This window comes from Coffea eugenioides, chromosome 8 (genome assembly GCF_003713205.1).
Source record: "Coffea eugenioides isolate CCC68of chromosome 8, Ceug_1.0, whole genome shotgun sequence".
Taxonomy (NCBI): domain Eukaryota; kingdom Viridiplantae; phylum Streptophyta; class Magnoliopsida; order Gentianales; family Rubiaceae; genus Coffea; species Coffea eugenioides.
Window position 1 is genome coordinate 40,777,529 of NC_040042.1, and position 21,403 is coordinate 40,798,931.

At 37.2% G+C, this 21,403-nt stretch overlaps 3 protein-coding genes across 3 annotated transcripts; 1 reads left to right on the forward strand and 2 right to left on the reverse strand.

The window, feature by feature from the left end:
* Positions 1-1,659: 1,659 nt before the first annotated feature.
* LOC113781235 (lachrymatory-factor synthase) lies at positions 1,660-2,384 on the reverse strand. The gene has a single exon (XM_027327139.1). The coding sequence runs from the start codon at positions 2,347-2,349 to the stop codon at positions 1,771-1,773; it is 579 nt and encodes a 192-aa protein (XP_027182940.1). The 5' UTR covers positions 2,350-2,384; the 3' UTR covers positions 1,660-1,770.
* A 2,509-nt stretch (positions 2,385-4,893) lies between these two features.
* Positions 4,894-10,704, forward strand: LOC113779152 (casein kinase 1-like protein HD16). The gene is made up of 16 exons (XM_027324626.1): positions 4,894-5,720; positions 6,610-6,741; positions 6,834-6,907; positions 7,000-7,069; positions 7,170-7,225; positions 7,329-7,400; positions 8,038-8,132; positions 8,219-8,285; positions 8,395-8,524; positions 8,599-8,817; positions 8,928-9,070; positions 9,151-9,325; positions 9,444-9,534; positions 9,624-9,781; positions 9,866-10,054; positions 10,142-10,704. Exons 1-16 carry the CDS (start codon positions 5,238-5,240, stop codon positions 10,199-10,201), a joined length of 2,214 nt encoding a protein of 737 aa, XP_027180427.1. The 5' UTR covers positions 4,894-5,237; the 3' UTR covers positions 10,202-10,704.
* Positions 10,705-13,544: 2,840 nt separating this feature from the next.
* Positions 13,545-19,548, reverse strand: LOC113781730 (protein SAWADEE HOMEODOMAIN HOMOLOG 1-like). Its single transcript, XM_027327713.1, has 9 exons — positions 19,199-19,548; positions 17,982-18,067; positions 17,834-17,879; positions 17,599-17,734; positions 16,414-16,477; positions 15,354-15,405; positions 14,786-14,929; positions 14,267-14,386; positions 13,545-14,138 (listed from the first exon to the last, which is right to left on the reverse strand). Exons 1-9 carry the CDS (start codon positions 19,250-19,252, stop codon positions 14,073-14,075), a joined length of 768 nt encoding a protein of 255 aa, XP_027183514.1. The 5' UTR covers positions 19,253-19,548; the 3' UTR covers positions 13,545-14,072.
* Positions 19,549-21,403: the final 1,855 nt, after the last annotated feature.

Genomic DNA, 21,403 nt, shown 5'->3' on the forward strand with positions numbered 1-21,403 from the left:
AACGAGAGTTCAGATTAACTACCCGTTTGGATTCCTATTTTTTAGAGTTTTTGCAGAAAAATATACTGTAGCGATTTGATGTATGTAAAATAAAAAGTGATTGAAAAATATTCACGAAAAATGTAAAACTTTTACTGCAAAAAAATCACGATCCAAACAAGGCAAGCTAAATCTCCACCCAGAAGCTTCCATGAATGTATTATTATCTGACAAAATTTCTCTTGAGCTTGAACCAATTTTTATTCAAATATGTCTGTTTAAAGATAACGCACAAATCTATCCGATTCATCTAGATGGAAAATACATTGAAGTACTAATGTTATTTTCACTTGTTTTGATAATCTATTAATTTCAGATATGTCTATATCTATGTTATGTTTGATTTGATATATGTTTTTATCAGTAGTGGAATTTTACTGAATGAAATGATTTTTTCCATACTTAAAAACAAAAAAGAAAGAAAACTTGGCCGACAACAATGTCCGATGCCTAATTGCTTATGACCAATTATAAGCAGCTGACCTGTGGACAAAGTCATTAATTGTTGGTATAAGAAAATATGAGGAAAATGGTCCCAACCGAAGAAGATATTAGAATGTGTATAAAAACAAAATCTATATGACTATAACCAGTAATTGACTAATTCTTATCAATTTAAAATGTTTCACTGTGCCATTTCCATATAACAGAAATCAAGTTTTAGTCCCATAAAGCTCAGCATTTATAACAAAAGATTAAGGAGATTGAATATAGCACTTCCAGCAATCGAGATTTAATTATACTTCCAATATTGAAGAGAAAGTTAAATTTAACAGCTTATACCTAGCGTTGAATACAAGCCAAAAGAAATATGCTGATTAGTCAAAAAGAGTTTATCCACGCACAGAAAGAGGGGAAAGGAACGAAATTTGGATATCCTGAGTGGCTTCCTACCCCATCACGTAGTCACTATATGCGGCTTGTCACTTGAGGTGGCTTCTTCTAAATTCATATGGGTAGGGATGTGCAAAATCGAAAAATTTTGATTTATCGACCGAATTCGAATTCGATAATTCGGAATGAAAATTAGAATTTCGATTTCGAATTGGTCGAATTCGGTAACGATATTTTTCAAATCATAAATTCCGATTTCGAATTCACAATTCGAAATCGAAATCGAAATCGGAATTCGGAATTCCTATTTCGATTTCAAATATGTTTTCATATATATATATAATATATATAATATAACATTTATATTATAATAATAATTTTTATATTCATGAATTCGGTGAAATCGGAATTCCTATTTCGATTTCAATTTCGTTTTCACACACACACACACATATATATAATATTTTTTATATATATGTAATATAATATTTATATAATAATAATAATAATTTTTATATTCACGAATTCGGTGAAATCGGAATTTACCGAATTCCGAATTCGAATTCGGAACGAATTCAAATTCGGAATTGGTGAATTCGAAATCGAAATCGGTCGAAAATTCTGATACCAAAATTCCGAAAAATTCTGATTTAAAGTTCCGAATTACCGATTTCGATTTCGATTCACACCCCTACATATGGGTGCATAATAATGCATCTGTCCAGTCCGATGGTGGTTTAGTCTCTTTCAATTTTGGATCCTTTCTTAGAATAGACTAGAGTAGGAAACGTAAAAATAGATGCAAAGTAGATAAGCAATGACTGACTTAAAAAAAAAAAAAGAGTGGATTCCTACCACCACCCACTTGATGAAACTTGTACACAACCATAATAATAGCTAATTATAAGTTTTACCTTCCCCAGAATTGTTTAGGATATCCTCCATTTTCTGAGCCATCCGGTGCAGCCCCACTTCATATTTTTTAACCAAGTCTTCTAATCTCCAGCCTCCAACAGCATCAACTGAAAATGACCACTCAATAACACATCCTAGTCGACCACCATCTTCATCACCAGATCCAACAATAGTGCTATCCCCTGCTGGAATCGGATTCTTGTTGATCTGAATGGTCGAAACGTAAGAATGGAACCCAGTATTGCTATCAATAATCTCATAGCTCAAGGACTTTTCAGCAGGGTCAATGGCTGTTAACTGCTCTTTGGACCAGCTGATGACTGTTGATCTCTCTTTGTTATCTTTGGTTTCTTGGGATGGGATTGATGACCCTTCGCAGTATCGAATCGATCCAATCTCTCCATTGCTTCCATGGATGCCGTAAGAAGCGGCGAGGCTGGGGAAATATTTGTGTATGCCAAAGAAATCTTCAAGAAATGGCCATATTTGGTCTGCACTTGCATTTGCTAGTTTTGTTGACACCTTGGCTTCCCACTTGGGCTTGGAAATTGGTTGCTCCATTGAGTAAGGATACTAAGTGGTAAAGAAATGTTGGCCTCAACCTCTTAAAAAGTGTACAATTCTTATTCAACAAACAATAATATATAGAAGCCAGATGGACATCTACACCACCTTTATGAATTATTGGCATAACATGAAAATTATCAAATTGGGTGCCAAATTGAAAAAATTAAGTTCAAGTTCATTCCTACTAATGCTTATGCTAAGATAAGGAGTTGGCTTCTTTTATTTCTTATTAGCAGGCATAAATGCATGTTATATGTATAATAATTAAAATTAAAATAGATGATACGCATTTATACCTATTAGTGTATACACTTTCAATACATATAAAATTAATCAGTAGATTTGTACCATCTCTCCCACTTCGCACCTTGGAACACAGCCATTCTTATAGAGATTGACGCGCTTTCACATCTTCTTAACTCCAAATGGCTTAGGTGACAAAAGGGTTGCTCCATTTTCCTAAAGAATAAACCAAAGCCACATAGAGCTGCACTTTGTGGACCGAATTTTATCAGAGATATCTGGTGTCCAGGCCCAACAATATCACACACTTACTGCCTTGGGCCTCCGGCCATTAAAGTGGAGAATAATGTTAAAAAATTAGCCCGTCATGGGGCTTTTAAAAATGTTGTGGCCTAGGATTAGTCCATCAAGTCGGCCCGTAAATTCAAGCTCAATTGCCTCAAGACTCTTGATACACCTGAAGAGGGTTACCAATGTTACCAATCCTTATAACCCAATACCAGATAAGTTGTAATTAACCACCAGGGCACCAGCTTGAAGCAATTTGTGGTTTGACCATTTTGACAAGAGTCAAGAGTTTCGAGAGTAAAACTAAACAGTCAGCCCAAATTAGTGGTTTGACCATCTGCCGCCCAAGTTCAGCCCGAGAGCAATAGCCCACAGTTGCATTTCCCATCACCTGTATATCTGCTTGGCTTCCGTTGCCTTTTGTGAAATAAAAAGAATTTTTTGGAGTACCGAAATTGAAAAAAAAAATGTTCATTAGTTCAGTCTCATTAAAATGACAACGCTAGTTATACTTGGATTCCAACTTCTCAAGGTTTTTTATTACCTTTCAATTGGTCCACACGAATTTTCATCAATTTGTCCAAAGGAATCCGCCGGTTCAAAATGTCAAAATCCACGCAAAAGAAATATTCATATGTTGCATTCTTGCTGCCTCTGAGTTCTGCACCAGTCGAAATTTACAACGAGGCAAAAAGAACAAAAAAAAAAAGAGAGTAGGAAATAGCATTATCGATAACTATTTAGCCATTAGCATTAGCTAGAGTTAGTAGTGTCGCACCTACAATTTTTTTCTCATTTTTGTTGCTTTTATTGCCTAATAATCATTATCTACACAATTTTATCTGTTTACATCATAAATATATTTTTAATCACTTTTTTATTTCACATACATCACATCTAAAAAGTGATACAATATTTTTTTCATAAAATTATTCCAAATAATCTTCGGTCCAAACACAATTTTATCGCATGCTCTTTATGCCCGTTAGCTCCCAGTTAGTTATTTCTTCCTTCTATTTGTCAAAGAAAATATGTTTCTAGTTATTAGTTTTTTTTTTTTGGTTAATCGTCATATTCTATTTCTACTCGTAAGAGGTACTCTAACAAGTATCCTACTAACAATAGTGTATTAGTACATTTAGTACGTACTTGTTACTAGTGACTATTACCATGTCATGAAACCAACGAATACCTAGGATTTAGGAGGGAAAAGGTAAAATGTAGGTAAATTTCTTTAAAACAGCAAAAAATTTTGAATCCCCTCTCAGTTTCCTGCCTAGGGGTGAAATTGAGCCGAGTCGAACTCGATGCTGACCTCCAGAGCTCGAGTTCGAGAAATAAAAATCGAGCTCGACTCGACTCGATTGAGCTCGGCGTGCCATTCGAGCTCGAGCTCGAGGTCGAGTACTCGAGTTCGATTTCATCCTGCACCCTTAACACGAGCTCAATATTGAGTCGAATACTTGACTCGAGCTCGATTTAATCATGCACCCCTACTCGAGCTACTCGACGAACTAAAAATGCCTCATCCTAACTACTCGAGATCGATTCGTTTCATATATTCGAGCTACTTGAGCTCGACTCGAGATCGAACAAAATCGATCTCGAGTCGAGTAGCTAATCAAGCTACTCGCGAGCCCGATTCAAGCTATTCGATTGGTGTGCACCTCTATTCCTGCCCTCTCGCACATAAAACCCCCTGGAGCTTTGTTACCCTACATCCCCCATCCCCAAAGAATCGTGTATCCACCACAACCTGTCACCGTCTTATTCGACCAACCGCGAGTATCGTATTCTCACTTCAAAACCTTGGCGAAGAATCGATCAAATTTTTAATCTCCAACCAACCAATGAAAATTACCCACGTCACCATGCCCCGGTTAAACACGAGCGCATCCACAAAATAAACCTCCTCCAAAATAATTAAAAAAAGGCTCCTAAATTGTACTACTATAAAAATCACTAGAAAACGAAAAATAATTGCCTGGGTAAGGGTATTATACTTTATTAAAGAAAAATCAAGACGACTGAAAAGAAGTATATGCTTCTCTCTCTCTCTCTATCTCTGTCTCTTTCTATTTCTTGAACCATTCTTCACTAATTTTTTGCTGTGATTTTTTTTGGCCCTAATTCGGATCTCTAATTTCCCAATTTTGAAGCCGTAATTTTTCAATTAATTCATCGATCAAGTGAGATTCGATCGTGGAATAACGAACCTTTTTTTTCCCTGCGGAGTTTCTGGTTCATTTCTGTTTTCTTGGATTCGATTTTAACCTAGCCGATCGGAAGAAGATTTGATGAAGGTCGGATTAGCGAATTCACATCAGAAGAAGAGTTGATGGACGATCGCTATGCCTCAACTGCGTAGCGGAGTGAGACGAGGCCGCCGTGGACCGCCGATTGCTGCTGCTGCTAACGTTAAACAGGACGAGCCTTCCGAACAGCCGAGGAGAAACAGTAGCCGGAGAGCTGCAACGCCGGCGAAGAGAGCCGTGAGGACTACTCGGCAGAGGCGAACGACAGCAGGGAATAAAACCGGAGGGAGGATTAATAATAGAAATAAGAATAGGATTAAGAAGGAAGAGGCGGAGCAGCCGTTGCCAGTGTTTGGGGTGGATGATGATGCTGATGATGAGCAGAGAAATGATGTGAATGCTGTGAAGAAAACGGCGTCGGTTGGTGAACAAGAGGATAAAAGAGACGCAGTTAATTTGAACTTGAAGGAAGAGGTAGGGGAAAAGGAAATAATGGATGAATACGATAGCGGAGGTCGGAGTGGTGATAAGGGCTTGGGGGCTGATGACGAAGGCAGCACTGCTCCCCTTCCCGAGAGGGTACATCTATTTTTACTACTGCCCTTGCATATCATACTTGAAACTGCAAAATCCTGTTTCCCTTTGGTCCAACTTGTCAACTTTTTGTGCAAGTTTTGGTAAAGTTGGTATTTTTGTTGTTAGATTGACTATGGTGGTTTTGATATGATTATTTAATGAGGCATTTCAGGAGAAAAAATTTCAAACACTATGAGTTCAAATGTTTTATTTGAATAAATTTTGGAACCAGTAAAAGAAGAAAACAAAAGGTGGGTGCAGGTGTTGTTTCATTTCTTAAGGGTGCTAATATGAGGTTTCAAGTTGATACTTTGGAATTTTGTGTTTTTCTCTTCAAATTTATGTGACCGTCTAGAATGAACTTTTGGGGACGCTAAAGTAGTTGGTTCTAAATGACTCAGCTCTGCGTTTAGTTGGTGTCAAGAGTTGCCTGCAAGCCAGAGTTTTAAGAAATTTGTTGAACAAGTGTTCAACTGTGCAGTTTGAGGGAGGGGCATTTGGGGACTGTGATGTTTTTGCTGGTTAATTTTCATTTTTCTGTTGCTAAGTTTGTTGCGTTATTCAAAATTTAATGTTGATTGGGTATATAGTTTGTGAGGAATTGAACTTTTCTAAACCAGCTTTAGTAGAAAGAGTTCTTTTGTGAATTAGTTATTCAACAGGTAAGTTCTTTTTCATTTCCTCTTGGATAAAGATCAGTTGTACTGAAGTAGGTGAATTTACCTGATTGATGCAAACTAATCCTTTTTGCTTTTTGCTTTCTCTAGGAGGTGCTTGCATATAATGATTAATTTCACAGTGGAATTCTGTGTGTATTACTGTCAGTTGTCAAAGGCTGTTAGGCTGTCCTACAGAGATTGGAATATCTATTTCTGTTTGTTTGTGTCTATAGGTCCAGGTCAGTGGCTCACCAGCATATCGGATTGAGAGGAAGTTGGGAAAAGGAGGATTTGGGCAGGTCTATGTTGGTCGTCGAATTAATCCTCCAAATCCAAATGAGAGAACGGGATCAGGAGCTGTTGAGGTATGGCATTTGTCATTCTTTTTCTGCATAGTAGCTGCATCTATACTTCTTTTCATGATAACAAGATGGAGTATTTCAATGTCCAATTCTAGGTTGCCTTGAAATTTGAGCATAGAAGCAGCAAAGGCTGTAACTATGGACCACCGTATGAGTGGCAAGTGTACACGTAAGTCATCTTTGCTGTTATCATTATGAAATTTTGTCTTTGTAATTTGCTGCTGCAATGCCTCCATCTATTTCCTTGGTTTTACTTCTTAGTGCACTTGGTGGGAGTCATGGCATACCACGTGTGCATCACAAGGGTCGGCAAAGTGACTACTACATTATGGTATGCCACTAAGCTTATAATATATTTTCCATTTCAATACTTTTGTTTTACATATTTATAACTGGAAACTTATATTTGAAAAGCGTTATTTTCTTTGCAGGTCATGGATATGCTTGGTCCCAGTTTATGGGATGTCTGGAATAACAATTCTCACACGTTAGTTTCTCTTTTGGGCCTTGGAGATGATTGTGATCACTGTTTTTTTAATACTGAATCATTTGATTAACTTATAATGCCTGTTCTTGTTTTTCGATTACAGAATGTCTATTGAGATGGTTGCTTGTATCGCCATTGAAGCCATCTCCATACTAGAGAAGTTGCATTCCCGAGGGTAATTTTTCTGTCATTAACACATGCAATCTTTATCCTTTTGGGTCCTATATGAGAAAAAGATTGTTCTGCTGTCTTAGGTTTCCTTGCCTTTATATTCAATTAAAAGTATGTTGTGCGAGATACCTAAGGTGACTTGCTATAAGTCCTTCCTTGACCCTTTCTTGGTTTTAGTATTTGGTGCAAGCAAAAAGTGTGCAGGGTCTGGGATTTATCGAATTTAGAGAGGAATTCTTAATCTGTAGCAGGAAAGAACTGTGAAAAGTTTAACATGGAAATACTGGATAAGAATGTTTACTGCTAGTATCTTACAAGAAATTTTGAGTATACGAATTTAATTGACATGGTAATAAAAAAAATTTCTGGATTACAGTGTTCCTTTGTGTTGCTAAGTGTAGCATACAGATTCTCATTTAATTGCTGGTGTATGTGTAATAATGTGTGGCTTGATTGTATTGGTTGGCTAAAGTGGTTACATGATTCTGGTTATCCAAGGCTTTGCATTAGCAATGTCTTTATTAAAGCTAATTAGGCAGATTTATATCCATGTGAAGTTCAGAGGCATTAATAACTTTATTGATTCCCTTCCAACTCGAGGAATTTACTTGTTCTATTCTTGTAACGGCTGAACTTTGCAGATATGTGCATGGAGATGTAAAACCAGAGAATTTTTTGCTCGGTCCACCTGGAACGGCTGACGAGAAAAAATTGTTTCTTGTTGATCTTGGACTAGGTAAACATCCAAGTGTATCAATGCTTTATCAATCACTAATAAGAAAAAGTCAAATTCTCATTTTTGTATGCCGTCTGGCCCTTCAGCTACCCGGTGGCGTGATAGTTCAACCGGCCTTCATGTTGACTATGATCAGCGACCAGATGTTTTCAGGTATTGTAATAATGCAATATTTCGCTTCTTTTACATGTGATTCGTGGCCTGCTTTCTTTCTTTTACTTTCATGTCATTGCTCGCTAACACAGAAGGCTGAATGTTTCAGAGGAACCGTACGTTATGCAAGTGTTCATGCCCATCTTGGAAGAACTGGAAGCCGCAGGGACGATCTTGAATCTCTTGCTTATACTCTCATCTTTCTTCTTCGTGGTCGCCTTCCTTGGCAAGGATACCAGGTTGACTGCTTGTAAATCTAATATTTTGAACTCTACCCTATACACTTTGTTATTCTTATACAATGTTTATATAGGGTGAGAATAAAGGCTTCCTTGTCTGCAAAAAGAAGATGGCAACCTCTCCAGATACACTCTGTTGCTTCTGTCCTGCACCTTTCCGGCAGTTTGTTGAGTATGTGGTGAACTTGAAGTTTGATGAAGAGCCTAATTATGCAAAGTATATATCCCTTTTTGACGGGATAGTTGGCCCAAATCCTGACATCAGGCCAATTAATACTGATGGTGCTCAGAAGGTTCTTTGCATTTTCTATTGCCATTCTCCTTACTGCTTCCTGGTAAAGAGCTTGAGATCTTCTGGAAAGTGATTCAGATTGTTCCTAACTTTGGTCTCTCTTTCATGAAGCTTATATTTCAAGTTGGACATAAGAGAGGTCGTTTAACAATTGAAGATGATGACGATGAGCAACCAAAGAAGAAAGTTCGAATGGGAATGCCGGCAACCCAGTGGATTAGCGTTTACAATGCTCGTCGCCCAATGAAGCAACGGTATTAAATTTCAGGTCTCCGTGTTCCAGGTTCACTGTTGAGTAATGAATTGATATAATGGTGGTTGGTTGGTGTTGCAGGTATCACTATAATGTGGCAGATATGAGGCTTTCTCAGCATATTGAGAAAGGAAATGAGGATGGTCTTTTTATCAGCAGTGTGGCCTCTTGTTCAAACTTGTGGGCCCTGATAATGGACGCCGGCACTGGGTTCACTGCTCAAGTTTATGAGCTCTCAGCTTATTTTCTTCACAAGGTGTCTTCTCTATTTTTCTTGACTTGCAGCCATCTTGTGCTTTCGCTGTTAATTGTGTTCTTCAGATATCTATTATTATGGCGTTAACATGCTCATCTATTTTACTGTCTTGGTGTAGGAATGGATTATGGAACAATGGGAGAAGAATTACTACATTAGTGCAATAGCAGGGGCAAACAATGGGAGCTCATTGGTTGTTATGTCAAAGGGTTAGTGCTGCTTCTTAAGGTCAATGCCAATTTATGATAAATTTTGTGCTGCAGACTTGCCTTATTTGTTCATGCTTCTTTAAAAATAGGTACTCAGTATTTACAGCAGTCCTATAAAGTGAGCGAGTCTTTTCCATTTAAGTGGATAAATAAGAAATGGAGGGAGGGTTTCTATGTTACTGCCATGGCAACTGCTGGAACTAGATGGGCAATTGTTATGTCCCGTGGTGCTGGATTCTCTGATCAGGTTTGTGGGATGCAGCATCTTATGACTAATTTTGCGGCTGCTGATGAACTTGTAATTTCTGAATTATGTGTGTGTTGTTTTCAGGTTGTGGAATTGGACTTCCTGTACCCTAGTGAAGGTATTCATAGGAGATGGGATGCTGGGTATCGCATCACAGCTACTGCTGCTACGTGGGATCAAGCTGCTTTTGTTCTTAGTGTTCCAAGAAGAAAGCCTGCAGATGAGACACAAGAGACTCTTCGAACTTCTGCTTTTCCCAGCACACATGTCAAGGTTGACCATACATTAGTTTGTCTTTTAAGTTCTTCCTCTGATTGATAATCTCCCTTTTGGTACTGAACTATAGTGATGTTACTGCAGGAGAAATGGGCTAAGAATCTCTATATTGCATCCGTATGTTATGGGCGAACTGTTTCCTGAAGCATATCACAATTTTGCTATGAATTTATTATGGGCATTACGGAGTGCTCTGTTGTATGAACCAAGATAGTGCCTTCTCTTCTGTTAAAGAGAAATATTGCCTTGTTTCTCTTCAACCTGACTCATCATCTGAGGGAGTTAATGTATGCAAAAGTCCTGCTATCAGATCATTGTGTGGTGGTTTATGCGCACCAGATGTCAATCCTGATCATGCTTTAGGTATTTAGTCAAGTTTGAGAATAGGGTAGATTAGGCTTTGGTCTAGCTTTGTATAGTCATAAAACAATAATCATCTATTGCAAAGTGCACAGCCTCCCGTGTTGCTGATAGCTTTATTGGACTTGTGATTAGTATTTTACAATGAAGTCCTAATGTTATCAGTTGATGGCCTTCTCCACTTTTGGGTCCTTGTCTGAGTTCGAACTTTTATCCTTAGGATTTGACAACTTTGAGATGTTGATTGTGATAATTACCGAAGATCGTTATTTATGGGCATTTTTCTACACCTGGTCTCTGTGATGCAAAAAAAAGTTCTGTTCCGTTGAAAAAGCTTGGGGGCAATGTGACTGCTTTCTGGAGGAGAAATGTAAATCCATCTTGATTGAAAATGGCTTACATAGAACACTAGTAACAACAGAACACTACTGTGAGGGGAGTATTTATTTTCTCATTGCGTCTGTTGCTCCTGGATTCGGTGCGTCTGATATGACTGCCAAGCTCGGAGGAGACGCTACTGAGAAAAATGATATTGGAGGCTATGCCGTTAGGTGTATTTGTCTTATTTCTGCACCGAATAATCATCATCCACGAGACTCGGGAAATCTTCTTATCAGTGCATCTTATATTCTCTGTAATGTAATTTTTCCTACTCTTTGGTGGTACGAGCATGCATGTGGCCTTGCTATGGTAATATTGGCATCGAGACAGGCTACTTTGGCTTCCATGTGATGCAATGCAGTCTGCACATGTTTTACCCCGACAGGCATCGGATGTGCACCATCTTTAGGGCTTTTGGCTAGGGAAAATTTATGATCTTTAGCCTCCGAGGTTCAACAAGAAAACTACGGAAGAAAGGGCAAAGAGGTTTTGAGAAAAACGCATCGAGGTCATGCTAAAAATTGGATAAAATTTGTAAATGCTCCGGATTCCTCCGAGCTAATCTTGAAAGAGGTAGAAGGGTCTAGAGTTTGTATATAAGAGACTTTAGGAACTAGAATTGGGCAGAACCTTCTAGAGGTTTCAAGGGTGTATAGTTAAGAGTGTAATTTGTTGAAATGCTCTTACACAATGATTTTGTTGCCCCTCCCCCCATGCTTTCCACTTGTGTTCTTGAGCAGAGAAGAGAGCAAATAAAGGGCAAGTAATGTAACAAAATACATTCACTAGCTGTTTAATGCGACAAAGTACAACAAAACACAAAAAAGAAGGTGAACTTGAAACCAAAAATCAATGCACTTTATGAAGACCTCATGGCATGCTCTCATACACTTGCGAACTCAGTAGGACCAATAATAGTCGAGATTGATAAAAAATAAAGAACAGATCAATATATAGAAATTCAGCACATGTGATTAGCCTCAATGCATTTCGACCAAAAAAGGAAAAATTGTTTTGGCTTGTCTAATTTCTTATTTTCATAATCCTCCCATATCACACTTTTTTCTTTTTCATTTCCAAATTGTTCAAATCAGAATACACAAACCACATGTAAGACAGCACCCATGACCCAACAAGAAAGTACAAAAAAGAAAGTGCAACATCAGGAATGTTCTCAAATCTCTGATTTAAGAGAAATGGATGAATATGGCAGCAAAGGTTCAATATTTAAAAAGACACAGAAGGGCAACAGGAACAAAGGAGGAAAAATTTATTGAGCAAGAAATTACCAACTTGGGACACAAATTCTGTTCCTCGAACCAGACGGGGGCAAAAAAAGAAGAGTAAGGTGCGAAAAGTTTTTTTTTTTTTTTTTTTGGTGCTAAAATGTTTTTTGATGATAAAAAGTTTAAACGGTTTCAGCTCTGATTATCATTACGAGTTAGGACATACCTTTGAAACCATACGTTCTTACAGACAGGTCGCCTATCAATGTATCACTTATATTGGCAACGAAGTTCAAATATATAAAGTTTTTGAAACTGACAAAAAAAAAAGAGAGAAAAAGATCTACTACTATCAACTTAGGCCACGACGACTCCAATGCTAGCACGCGCACAAACTCCTGAGGTTAATCAAGAAATACGCTGCTGAAACTGAAACTGCTGAGGTCAATCAAGAAAACAGTCCTTTTTCTGATAATAAATAGACAAGCATCCTTACTAAGGTAGAAAAAACATAATTAGTAACTAAGTAGAAGGGGCCTAGAGCGGCTAAGGAGTGAACCAAACTGGCTATGGTTCAATCCTTTTAATGGTCTTGCGGTCACAGGGATAACAGCAGGGCTCAAAAGTCTCGTCTTTGTAGTTAAAAATGCCAAGATCATGGCCTCCAAATGTTAATCATCAGCGACGTAAATGGAATTGGGCCTCAATCCAGGGAAATCGGTTGCTGAGAGCCAGAAACTTCGATTCAAACCTACGAAAATGGCATGATCTTCCAGAGAATCCTCCATGTATCTCAAAACTTTAAGAGACGTCAAAAGTCCAAGTCTTGTAAGGTAAGTCGCAACCAATGTCAGTCTTCGGCTGGATCTACTATAGTACCATCAGGTTTGACATCGCCCCCAACGTGCCTATCTATAAAAAGGAGCTGGCCGGAGGAGGAGGAGGAGGAGGAAACATGATAATCACCATCAGGCACTGGCACCAGGTATGTCCTATGCACGGACATGGCTTTCTTGTCCCATTCCTCCTCCTCAGCTGGAGTTGTTAGTTACGGCCTCAGAGCCAGTAGAACAAGGATAAAGCTCCCACATCGACCTTTATTATGTTCTTGATGCGGGCCCTTTTGGCCTGAAAGGATCCCGAAAATTCCAAGTCTCCATCTTGAAATCTTGATCGAGGGCGGTGCTTGCTGGAATACTTGACGTCCATACAGCAGTTTAGAGGACTACGGAGGCACATCAAATCACAGATCAAAAGGATCCCACCGTTGGCAAATGATTTGTTGATTCTATCTCATGACCATCCGTCTAAATCATACGTCTCTTCGACTATACATTCTTTCAATTGTTGTTGTTTAATGATCAACAGCAGAGAGAGAGAGAGAGAGAGAGAGAGACTTCTCTTCTAAGTAAATTGAAGAAAAAAAAAAGTGCAACAGGTGTGGCAAAATATGGGGAAAACAAAACAAAAATTGCAACCAATGAGGCAAAAATGAACTTCAACTAAATTTCCATTCAACCTGACAAATTAAAAAGGTGAGAGTTTACTTGACAACACAATTACAGTATACACAGGAGCACATGAAAGCTGATGATTTAACAAGGTAGGGATGAGCAGAGCAGCATCCAGTTCATTTTGCAACCAATGTACAACTCAAACAGCTTGACACCAATTACAAAAATCCATGTTTAAAAGAAGAAAAAAAAAACACAGCATAGCAGATTTCAGACAATAGTTGCCTTCTTGAGACTAGTAGTCTTCATTCAAGCTCATTGTTTCCGAGAAATAAGCAAGAAACCATAGCTTTACAAATGAGGAATGCATAAGCACAACCTCATGGAATCAATAGAAAAACACTACTTTAAGATATTTCACATTATACTCCACTAATTACCATTAGAGCTTTCTCTGCAAAGAAAGACCTAGTCTATGTATAATTGGTATAGTCTCAGCTGTCTACTTGGTGTACTTGAACTCAAACCTCACAAAGATTAGCCACTTCTCAAAAAGCTCAAAAATGTATTTGTTTCAGCACCATAATTACTTGGCTAAGGCTTTCCTGAAACCCCTAATATGCTCGGCCGGAAACATAATCTCCTCAAACGAACTTTTTCCTGCAAGGATAAAAAGTTACGGAAGACCTTAGCTAAGCAAAAGAATGTGTTTAAGAAACAATACATCATCTAACTGAAAAGGAAGCCAAAAACCTGGATTTTGCACACTGCCTGGAAATGGTACTCACCTCAATTTTATCATGAGTGTACCGAATTGTGAAAAGGCATCTACAACCTCTAATGTCATGCAACCTTCTCTCAATTCCTACAACTTCAGCTTCATAGTATCGCGCTACATCTTTTCGCTCCTGATGTTATTCAGCAAAAATTAAAAAATGTGAGCCCATCATTACACACTAATGAAATTTAAAAAATAAAAATAATTTGAGCCTTTGAACTATTAAAAATAAAAATCATTACACACTAATGTGAGCCTTTGAACTAGTGAGAATATTCTGTGTATTATTTGCTCAACATGATTTTTGACATTCAAAACACTTTTGCTATTGTCACAGAAGTAATGGACTTCAGATGACAGAAAGTGCAATTACAGTTCACAACCAATTATTTTCCACATATAAATCCTAGGTTGCCATCTGTAGGCCAGTCCTCGTGGATTAAATAATTCCACTCATTTGTAACAATGGCAGAGTCATGAACTCCTCCAACTGGACTGTAACAGAGAAGGTGGTGACAAACTGAGGTACCTGGAAGCACAGTACAATGTCTCCAACTCTCACTTTGTGGCATTCAGAGTGTTCCAAAGAGACAGATCTTTCACGTACTGACTTTATCACATTTACCCATTCATCCTCCTCAGGCCCAAATCCAACATATCTTACTCGAACCTCCTGTAATAAACCAAGAAAGATCAAACCTTGGGCACAAGGAAACCCATGCAGAATGATAGTAATTTTTGGGTGGACTCAGTGCCATTGGATTTTATAGACATAGCCAGGCAAGAAATATAGGATATAAATATGAGGCAATCAGCCTTTGGATGTGCTTTTGCACCTTTCCAATGGTTACTATAATGTTGCTTCACACAATGGCTCTGCAATTACAGGACAGATATTGCCTTAAGACTCAAAGAGGAAAAGAAGCAACAGAAATATGCTGGCACCAAATAGCATTGCATCCTAAAACTAAAAAATATGAAGCATTTATCTGTGGGTTCAACATTAGTGTGGGGAAACTCGGCATATACACCGCTATAGTGAAATATATACAAATTATTAGGACTAGGAAATCCTTTGATCAAATTTAAGCACTTACTCCTTCCCCTGAGTCGAGCATTCGGTGGGCAAGAAATGTCTCGATGTCATACCTGTAAGGCATCAAAAAAGGTTAGAACAAGTCTTACGCATGAAATTGCAGCCTTTTCTTCAGGAATGACAATCTTTACCATGTAACGACAGGGACCAACTTTTCCATAAGCATGTTATGCCTGTTTTGCCTTATTTATGTAAGCATTTCAAATTCAAGCCCAAAAACAGAGTAGAACTGCACACATCTGGTATTTTTCTCCTTTATGGTTTGCCTTATTGATGTAAGCATTCCACAAACTAACAGTTTTGGACACAGTACAGAATTTTCCCTCCTTTACACTGTAAAATGAACTCTCATTCAACTGCAAGTCAAACCTAAGTGGACTTTGACAGAGGTTAATTCATGAGCATTTATTAAATGAGACATTTGATCCAGAAAGATGACTCTAAGACCTGAAGAATTCTTTTCCCATGTTAGGTTTACATCTGGTATATGCAAACAAACTATATGGTTAATTGTTAAAAACACTACCTTATCATACAATCAAGAGGACAAGAAGAAATACATAAACAATTTGAGCCCTTTAAGATCACAAATAGATTTATGTCCTGCCTTTGTGCTTCAAGATCATGCAAAGCATCAATTGCAAAAGCTTACTATTGCGTGCCAACTAGAAAATAGTTTTAGAGAAAACAGGAAAGGTTCAAGAAGTTTCACTTGAAGGAAAGAAAATATCCAAGGAAAAAGAGAAAACTGCAAAGGCATGTGTACATTCATAACACACAAATATCCAAGGAAAAGAGCAAACTGTGAAGGCATGTGTACATTCATAACACAAACAACGTGATCACATAGGACAACATAGCAAACTCGCCAAATTAAACTAATTGTGACTCACATTAAATTGACTTGAAATTGAAGGAAACCTTAGCACAAGATAAAATCTACACGCCCTATGAGTAAAGAAAGTATTGATCCAGAAAAAAGAAAACAAGAGAGAAGCTTGGTAACAAGTCCCCTTTCCTTTGACAAGGGGAAAAAGAAAAACTTAGTTTAACGAGCTTACCAAGCCCCATCTTTCGGTGATCTTGCCTCAAATTCCAACTTTGATACATCTGGAACCTCTTCATCTGCTTTCACAAGCCTTCGGTCAAAATCTTTGGAAAAGTACAAACTCATTCTAGCTAGTTGCTGAATAAAGTAATGATAAAATTTTTGACAAATAATGATTGAATTTTTTAACATGATTTGTTAATAAATAGCAGGACTGCAAGTTGGCAAATCAATACGCAAGCTACTAAAAGACGATTTCACTTACAGCACTAAAAGGCAATGGACTTTGAAAGATGATAACCACAAAGACAATACATGCTGTTGAAGGAACAAGACCACCCTAGCACTTTACAAGCAAGACAACTGAAAAATACAATCAAATCAGAATTTGTCCTCAAATACCTCTGTACCTGATAAACTTCTATATACCTGAGTTCTATACCTAAAAATTAGACAAGGAAGGGGTACCCAGCTTGACTTGTAAAGGCTTAGGGAACTCGATCTTATCCAACAACATAAAAATTCTGTGGATCTACTGAGATCCCCACTTACTCCCTATTCAGCCAAATGGATGTCTAACTTTGCATTTAGCACCATGCAAAAATCACTTTCACTTTCTTCAATAAAAAGCAATAAGTAAAAAGAGTGGTAACTATTTTCTCAATTTTACCATTGAGCACTTGCTTCCTAACTTTCTCCATTTATTAAATTCAATTCATAAATCAATCCATGTGTTTCCCACTTCTTATTTAAGCTTCACACATTATTGTTATCCAAGTCCATTTTAAAGCAGTGCCGACTCTAGCTAGGACATCCATTTGGAATAAAGGAGTGAAATACAAGTTATCAGCTTTAAAGCTCTCTCACATTTGTTAGAATATAGTTATTACTTGTTTTACATTGTTAAAATCTATAAGCTAATTGAATATAATAGCTCGCAAAGTTGCATCATACAAGACAGAAAAAATTTTAGTTCATCAACCTGTAACCAGGAAATTTGTCCTCTTATCAGGCCAACCAGATCTAAAGGTGACTTTTTGAGAGAATAAGGTAGTAGGAAAGTACTTGCATGTGGAATAAATATATTAACCATAAAATCGTGCTTAAATCTCTGGAAATTTGGGTTGGGATTGATCCATGAGCAAACCCTGTTTGTCTATATCCCCACACAAAAGCACGGCATATTTATAAGAAGCACCTTTTGGCATCTGGGAATTCTCACTCTTCTTGATCAAAGCGCCAGCTTCTGGAGAAGGAGTTAATTTTCTTGCTGCATCAGCTGAAGCATCTTCAGAGAGATAATTTTGCTGCCTTTTCTGAAACCAATTATGGACCTAAATACACATCCAGCGACATAAGTATTGTTAATATACACATCAAACGTTATCAGCTTGACCACTAGCCTGTCTGGAAAGAAGCCAGAGCAAGAGTACCTCAATCCACTTTACAACAGGTTTTCCTGCACGACCTTTAGAACGGCTGCAATTTTAGCATGTCAAAGGAAGGAGTAACCATCCAATAAGAAATTCATCAAATTGATCTTTTCCAACAATTAAAAAGCACAAAAAGTTCCAAGATTACTTGAAAAGCCCTGCCAGCTTCTTACAAAAATCCCGGTCGAAAGATCGGTCCGCTGCATCTTTAAGGAAATGCTCCATTCTTTCACTCTAAATACATCATTTAACATTACAAAGAATCACGTAAGACAACTCTTGCCAGAATAGCATGAGGAAATTAAACATAAAAGTGATAATTAACAATGTTAATGCCAAGTCTTTCACACCACAAAAAAGGGAATGGTAGTAATGTTGGATAGCAAACTTTTTGAAACAACAAAAGTCCACAAGCACTCATTTTCTCAGGCAGAAATCTAGAAACCTGAGAGATTACGACAGGCCTACTAAAGTCATTAGAAAAGAAGAACCACACAAAATCCCCTAATCTACAAACAATCGCATTAGCTTGTTTCCTGATCATCTGGCAATTTTACATGTTTATGACAGCAAGGTAGCAAATTTGGCAAGTATCACACTAGAATCATGCCATGGAATCTTATTCACAACAGAATCTCTGTAGGCCCAACTTCAAGGGATGCTATTCAACAAAGTGGTATTCTTACCTCAAACTGACTGACTGGGGACAAATCTGCTGTAATCTAACAGTACATGACCAATTTCACAGCTGAGAAAGAAATTGAAAACACATGACATATACAAACAGTCTTTACTGGATTCCTCTACAAAGAAAGGAACACACAGACTACATATTCATTCTTGTAACTTGATACTCAAATAAATCTAAACAAACAACAAAAATAAATAGCCACATTAGTTTCGTACGGAAAATTTTCATGATTCTTTTCCCCTTCCTTTCAATGGATCACCTGTTGGCATGAACAGCCTTTAGATTAATGAGGTACTAAAAAAGTTAACAAACTTTTAAACTACTTAAAATTTCTCCAATGAGAGACTACAAAAAAGTTGCACATTTTTCGCATAACATGTAATTGCATAGAAGCAAAATCCATAAATGCAGAGTAAACTAATATTCTAATCAAGGTAATAAGCAGATTAACAACTGATCAAACATCAGGGCAGGGGTCAATACATTTCAGCAATCAATCATGCTTTCTTCAGAAAAATAAACATCTACACAAATAAATATACACAAACTCAGGCCTCATAAACAAAAATGGAGCTAACTACATAAAACTAGATGATTATCAGAACCTTTTAATGCAAGCCCAGATGAGAAAAACTCAAGATTTTTGGAAAAAGTTTTAGGGGGAAAAAAAGGACCTCATCTTTTGTGAACCCAGAAAAGGGTGTTCTTTGCCTAGGACGAAGATCCATGGAAGCAAGTTGTTCCTTCCAGTCAACAGCTGAAAGATTTTACTAGTAGTGATTAAATTTGTAGTTGAAGCTAACAAATGGCCAAAACCCTAGCCCCCTAAAAAGCTGCATTTGTTGAGAATGAGAGAAGCTTTTTTGCAGGTTCTTTGTACTCAATATGCCACGGGAAATTGGGTTTTGTCCTTTGGGCGCCTTTACAAACATTCATTCATTTCTGATTGTTTCTTTTTCATTTTCTCTTTCTATTAACCAATGGTCAATAAACCAGTAAACACCTGAATCGGGCACTCTTACTTTGGTTTTTCATACCTAGGCAAAAAGCTTGGGTAGCTTTTACCTTGTTTTTATCCTTTCTTTGAGCTTTATAGCTTTTAGCTTTTGTGTTCACTACTCACATTTGGGTGGTCTGGATTTTGTCACATTATTTCATTAAATGATATAGTACAATTTGTACTATTAAATTTTTTTTCAAACAACTACTATTGTATTTTTAAACACCTACTCAAGTTTTGTTCTGTTTTCACACCTCTCGAGTATCCATAATCCACTTCTTGCCCATGTTTTGGATTCATTTAGGGCAAAAAAAGGGTTCATCCTAAAAACTTTTTCCAATTTGGCAGAAATAACATGAACTTGAAAATTGAGAGAATTGGGAGAATTACTAAAGAGGAAAAGTTACTAAATTATTGTTGGTTATCATTTGTATCTTGTAGAGACATAATCAACACAAATCATGTTTTCTTTTCTTTCTCTTGACCAAAAAAAATGTTCTTTTTTTTTTATTTCAAACATTTATCCTTTGTTTGTGCCTTTTTTTTAACATTACCTACCCTAACAAGTTATGGGGGCACTTTCTGAATTCTGTTATTTAAGAAAGTTTTTCTCTTTTGTGTAATACTAAAAAATTTTCAGAAAGTTAAATTCTTACTTGCACAAGTTTCATGGTCAATTGTACAAATCATTAATTCTAACTAAGACAATTTTTTTTTTTTTTTTTTGGAGGCATTGAGGGAAAAGTTACCTAAGTAGTTGCATTTTTTTTTTAATTAGAGAATTTGAGATTTTACGGTCATCTTGTTAATATGGTTGCCTCTTGAATTGGGTCCTGATGGACAAAAGAGCACAACCATTCGAAATCACAACTGAAATAATTGGGCCGAGCCCAAGAAAGGCATACCCTTGATTTTTTAACCTCGGAGGAATAATAGTCCCACATTTCCTTGGCCCAGAAAAATGAACAGTTGCACTAGGACGCAGCCTCATGGCTTTCATGGCCTACGCTTGCTCTGGATTTTGTCTTTGTACTGTCCCTTTCTTCCGGTTTAACTATTACGTGTGTTGATTAATAACTCTTAACATTATATTGTGAATAAGTTAAATAATCAATAACTCTTAGAATTCTATTGGAGAATAAGTTTAGCAGCAAGACAATTAAACAAAGACGGGACAGAGACAAAATTCGAGACAGATGATTTGAAGTGTTTTATGGTCGATGGTTGAATGGAGCTCTCTAACCGTTCTGTATTGAGATGGAAGGAAAAAGAAGGAAAATTCTATGGTTGCTTTTGGGTATCATTCTATCAACTTATATCTTCCACTAAAGATAATAATTCAAATGTTAAATATTTAACAATGTTTAACCTAAGGGTCAATAACACTTATTTCACCGTTCAACAGTGAATTTCACTTGTGGGTAGGATACTCAAAAATGACTATAGAATCTCAAAAAAAAAAAAGTTAAAATAGTGTAAAAGTCTTTCCGAAAGCTTAATCAACATAATAATTATTCAATTAATGAATGAACTTAGAGCTACATACATAATAGGTTAATAGATATATCCCCATAAGATGGAATGAATGAAAATGCTAGGACGCCGTGCCGCTCAGATATTCAGATGACACCAAATTTCCCACTTTTTAAGACTTGATGATCTAGTGGAAAGGACTTGTGCTCCTAGGCAACTTAAGTCCAAAGATGGGGATTGTAGCTAACCACCTTTGTATCATTGTACGTTCCTTCTTGCTAGGATTATTTGACTTTTGCTTTTCAATAAGAGGACATTCCTGTGTGGAGATTGCATCAACTAATGAAAATTTTCCTCGGTTGTGAGATTAGACTACAGTTTCAAGTTGGAAGCCTGAAATCTGATG

Coding starts and splice junctions, on each gene's coding strand:
- LOC113781235 (XM_027327139.1), bottom strand. CDS start 2,349: ATGGAGCAACCAATTTCCAAGCCCAAGTGGGAAGCCAAGGTGTCAACA.
- LOC113781730 (XM_027327713.1), bottom strand. CDS start 19,252: ATGGATCTTCGTCCTAGGCAAAGAACACCCTTTTCTGGGTTCACAAAA. Junction 16,478..17,598: donor GAATTCCCAGATGCCAAAAG/GTGCTTCTTATA, acceptor TTGTGAAAGCAG/ATGAAGAGGTTCCAGATGTA. Junction 14,387..14,785: donor ACATTGTACTGTGCTTCCAG/GTACCTCAGTTT, acceptor GAATAACATCAG/GAGCGAAAAGATGTAGCGCG.
- LOC113779152 (XM_027324626.1), top strand. CDS start 5,238: ATGCCTCAACTGCGTAGCGGAGTGAGACGAGGCCGCCGTGGACCGCCG. Junction 5,721..6,609: donor CTGCTCCCCTTCCCGAGAGG/GTACATCTATTT, acceptor TTGTGTCTATAG/GTCCAGGTCAGTGGCTCACC. Junction 8,133..8,218: donor TCTTGTTGATCTTGGACTAG/GTAAACATCCAA, acceptor CTGGCCCTTCAG/CTACCCGGTGGCGTGATAGT.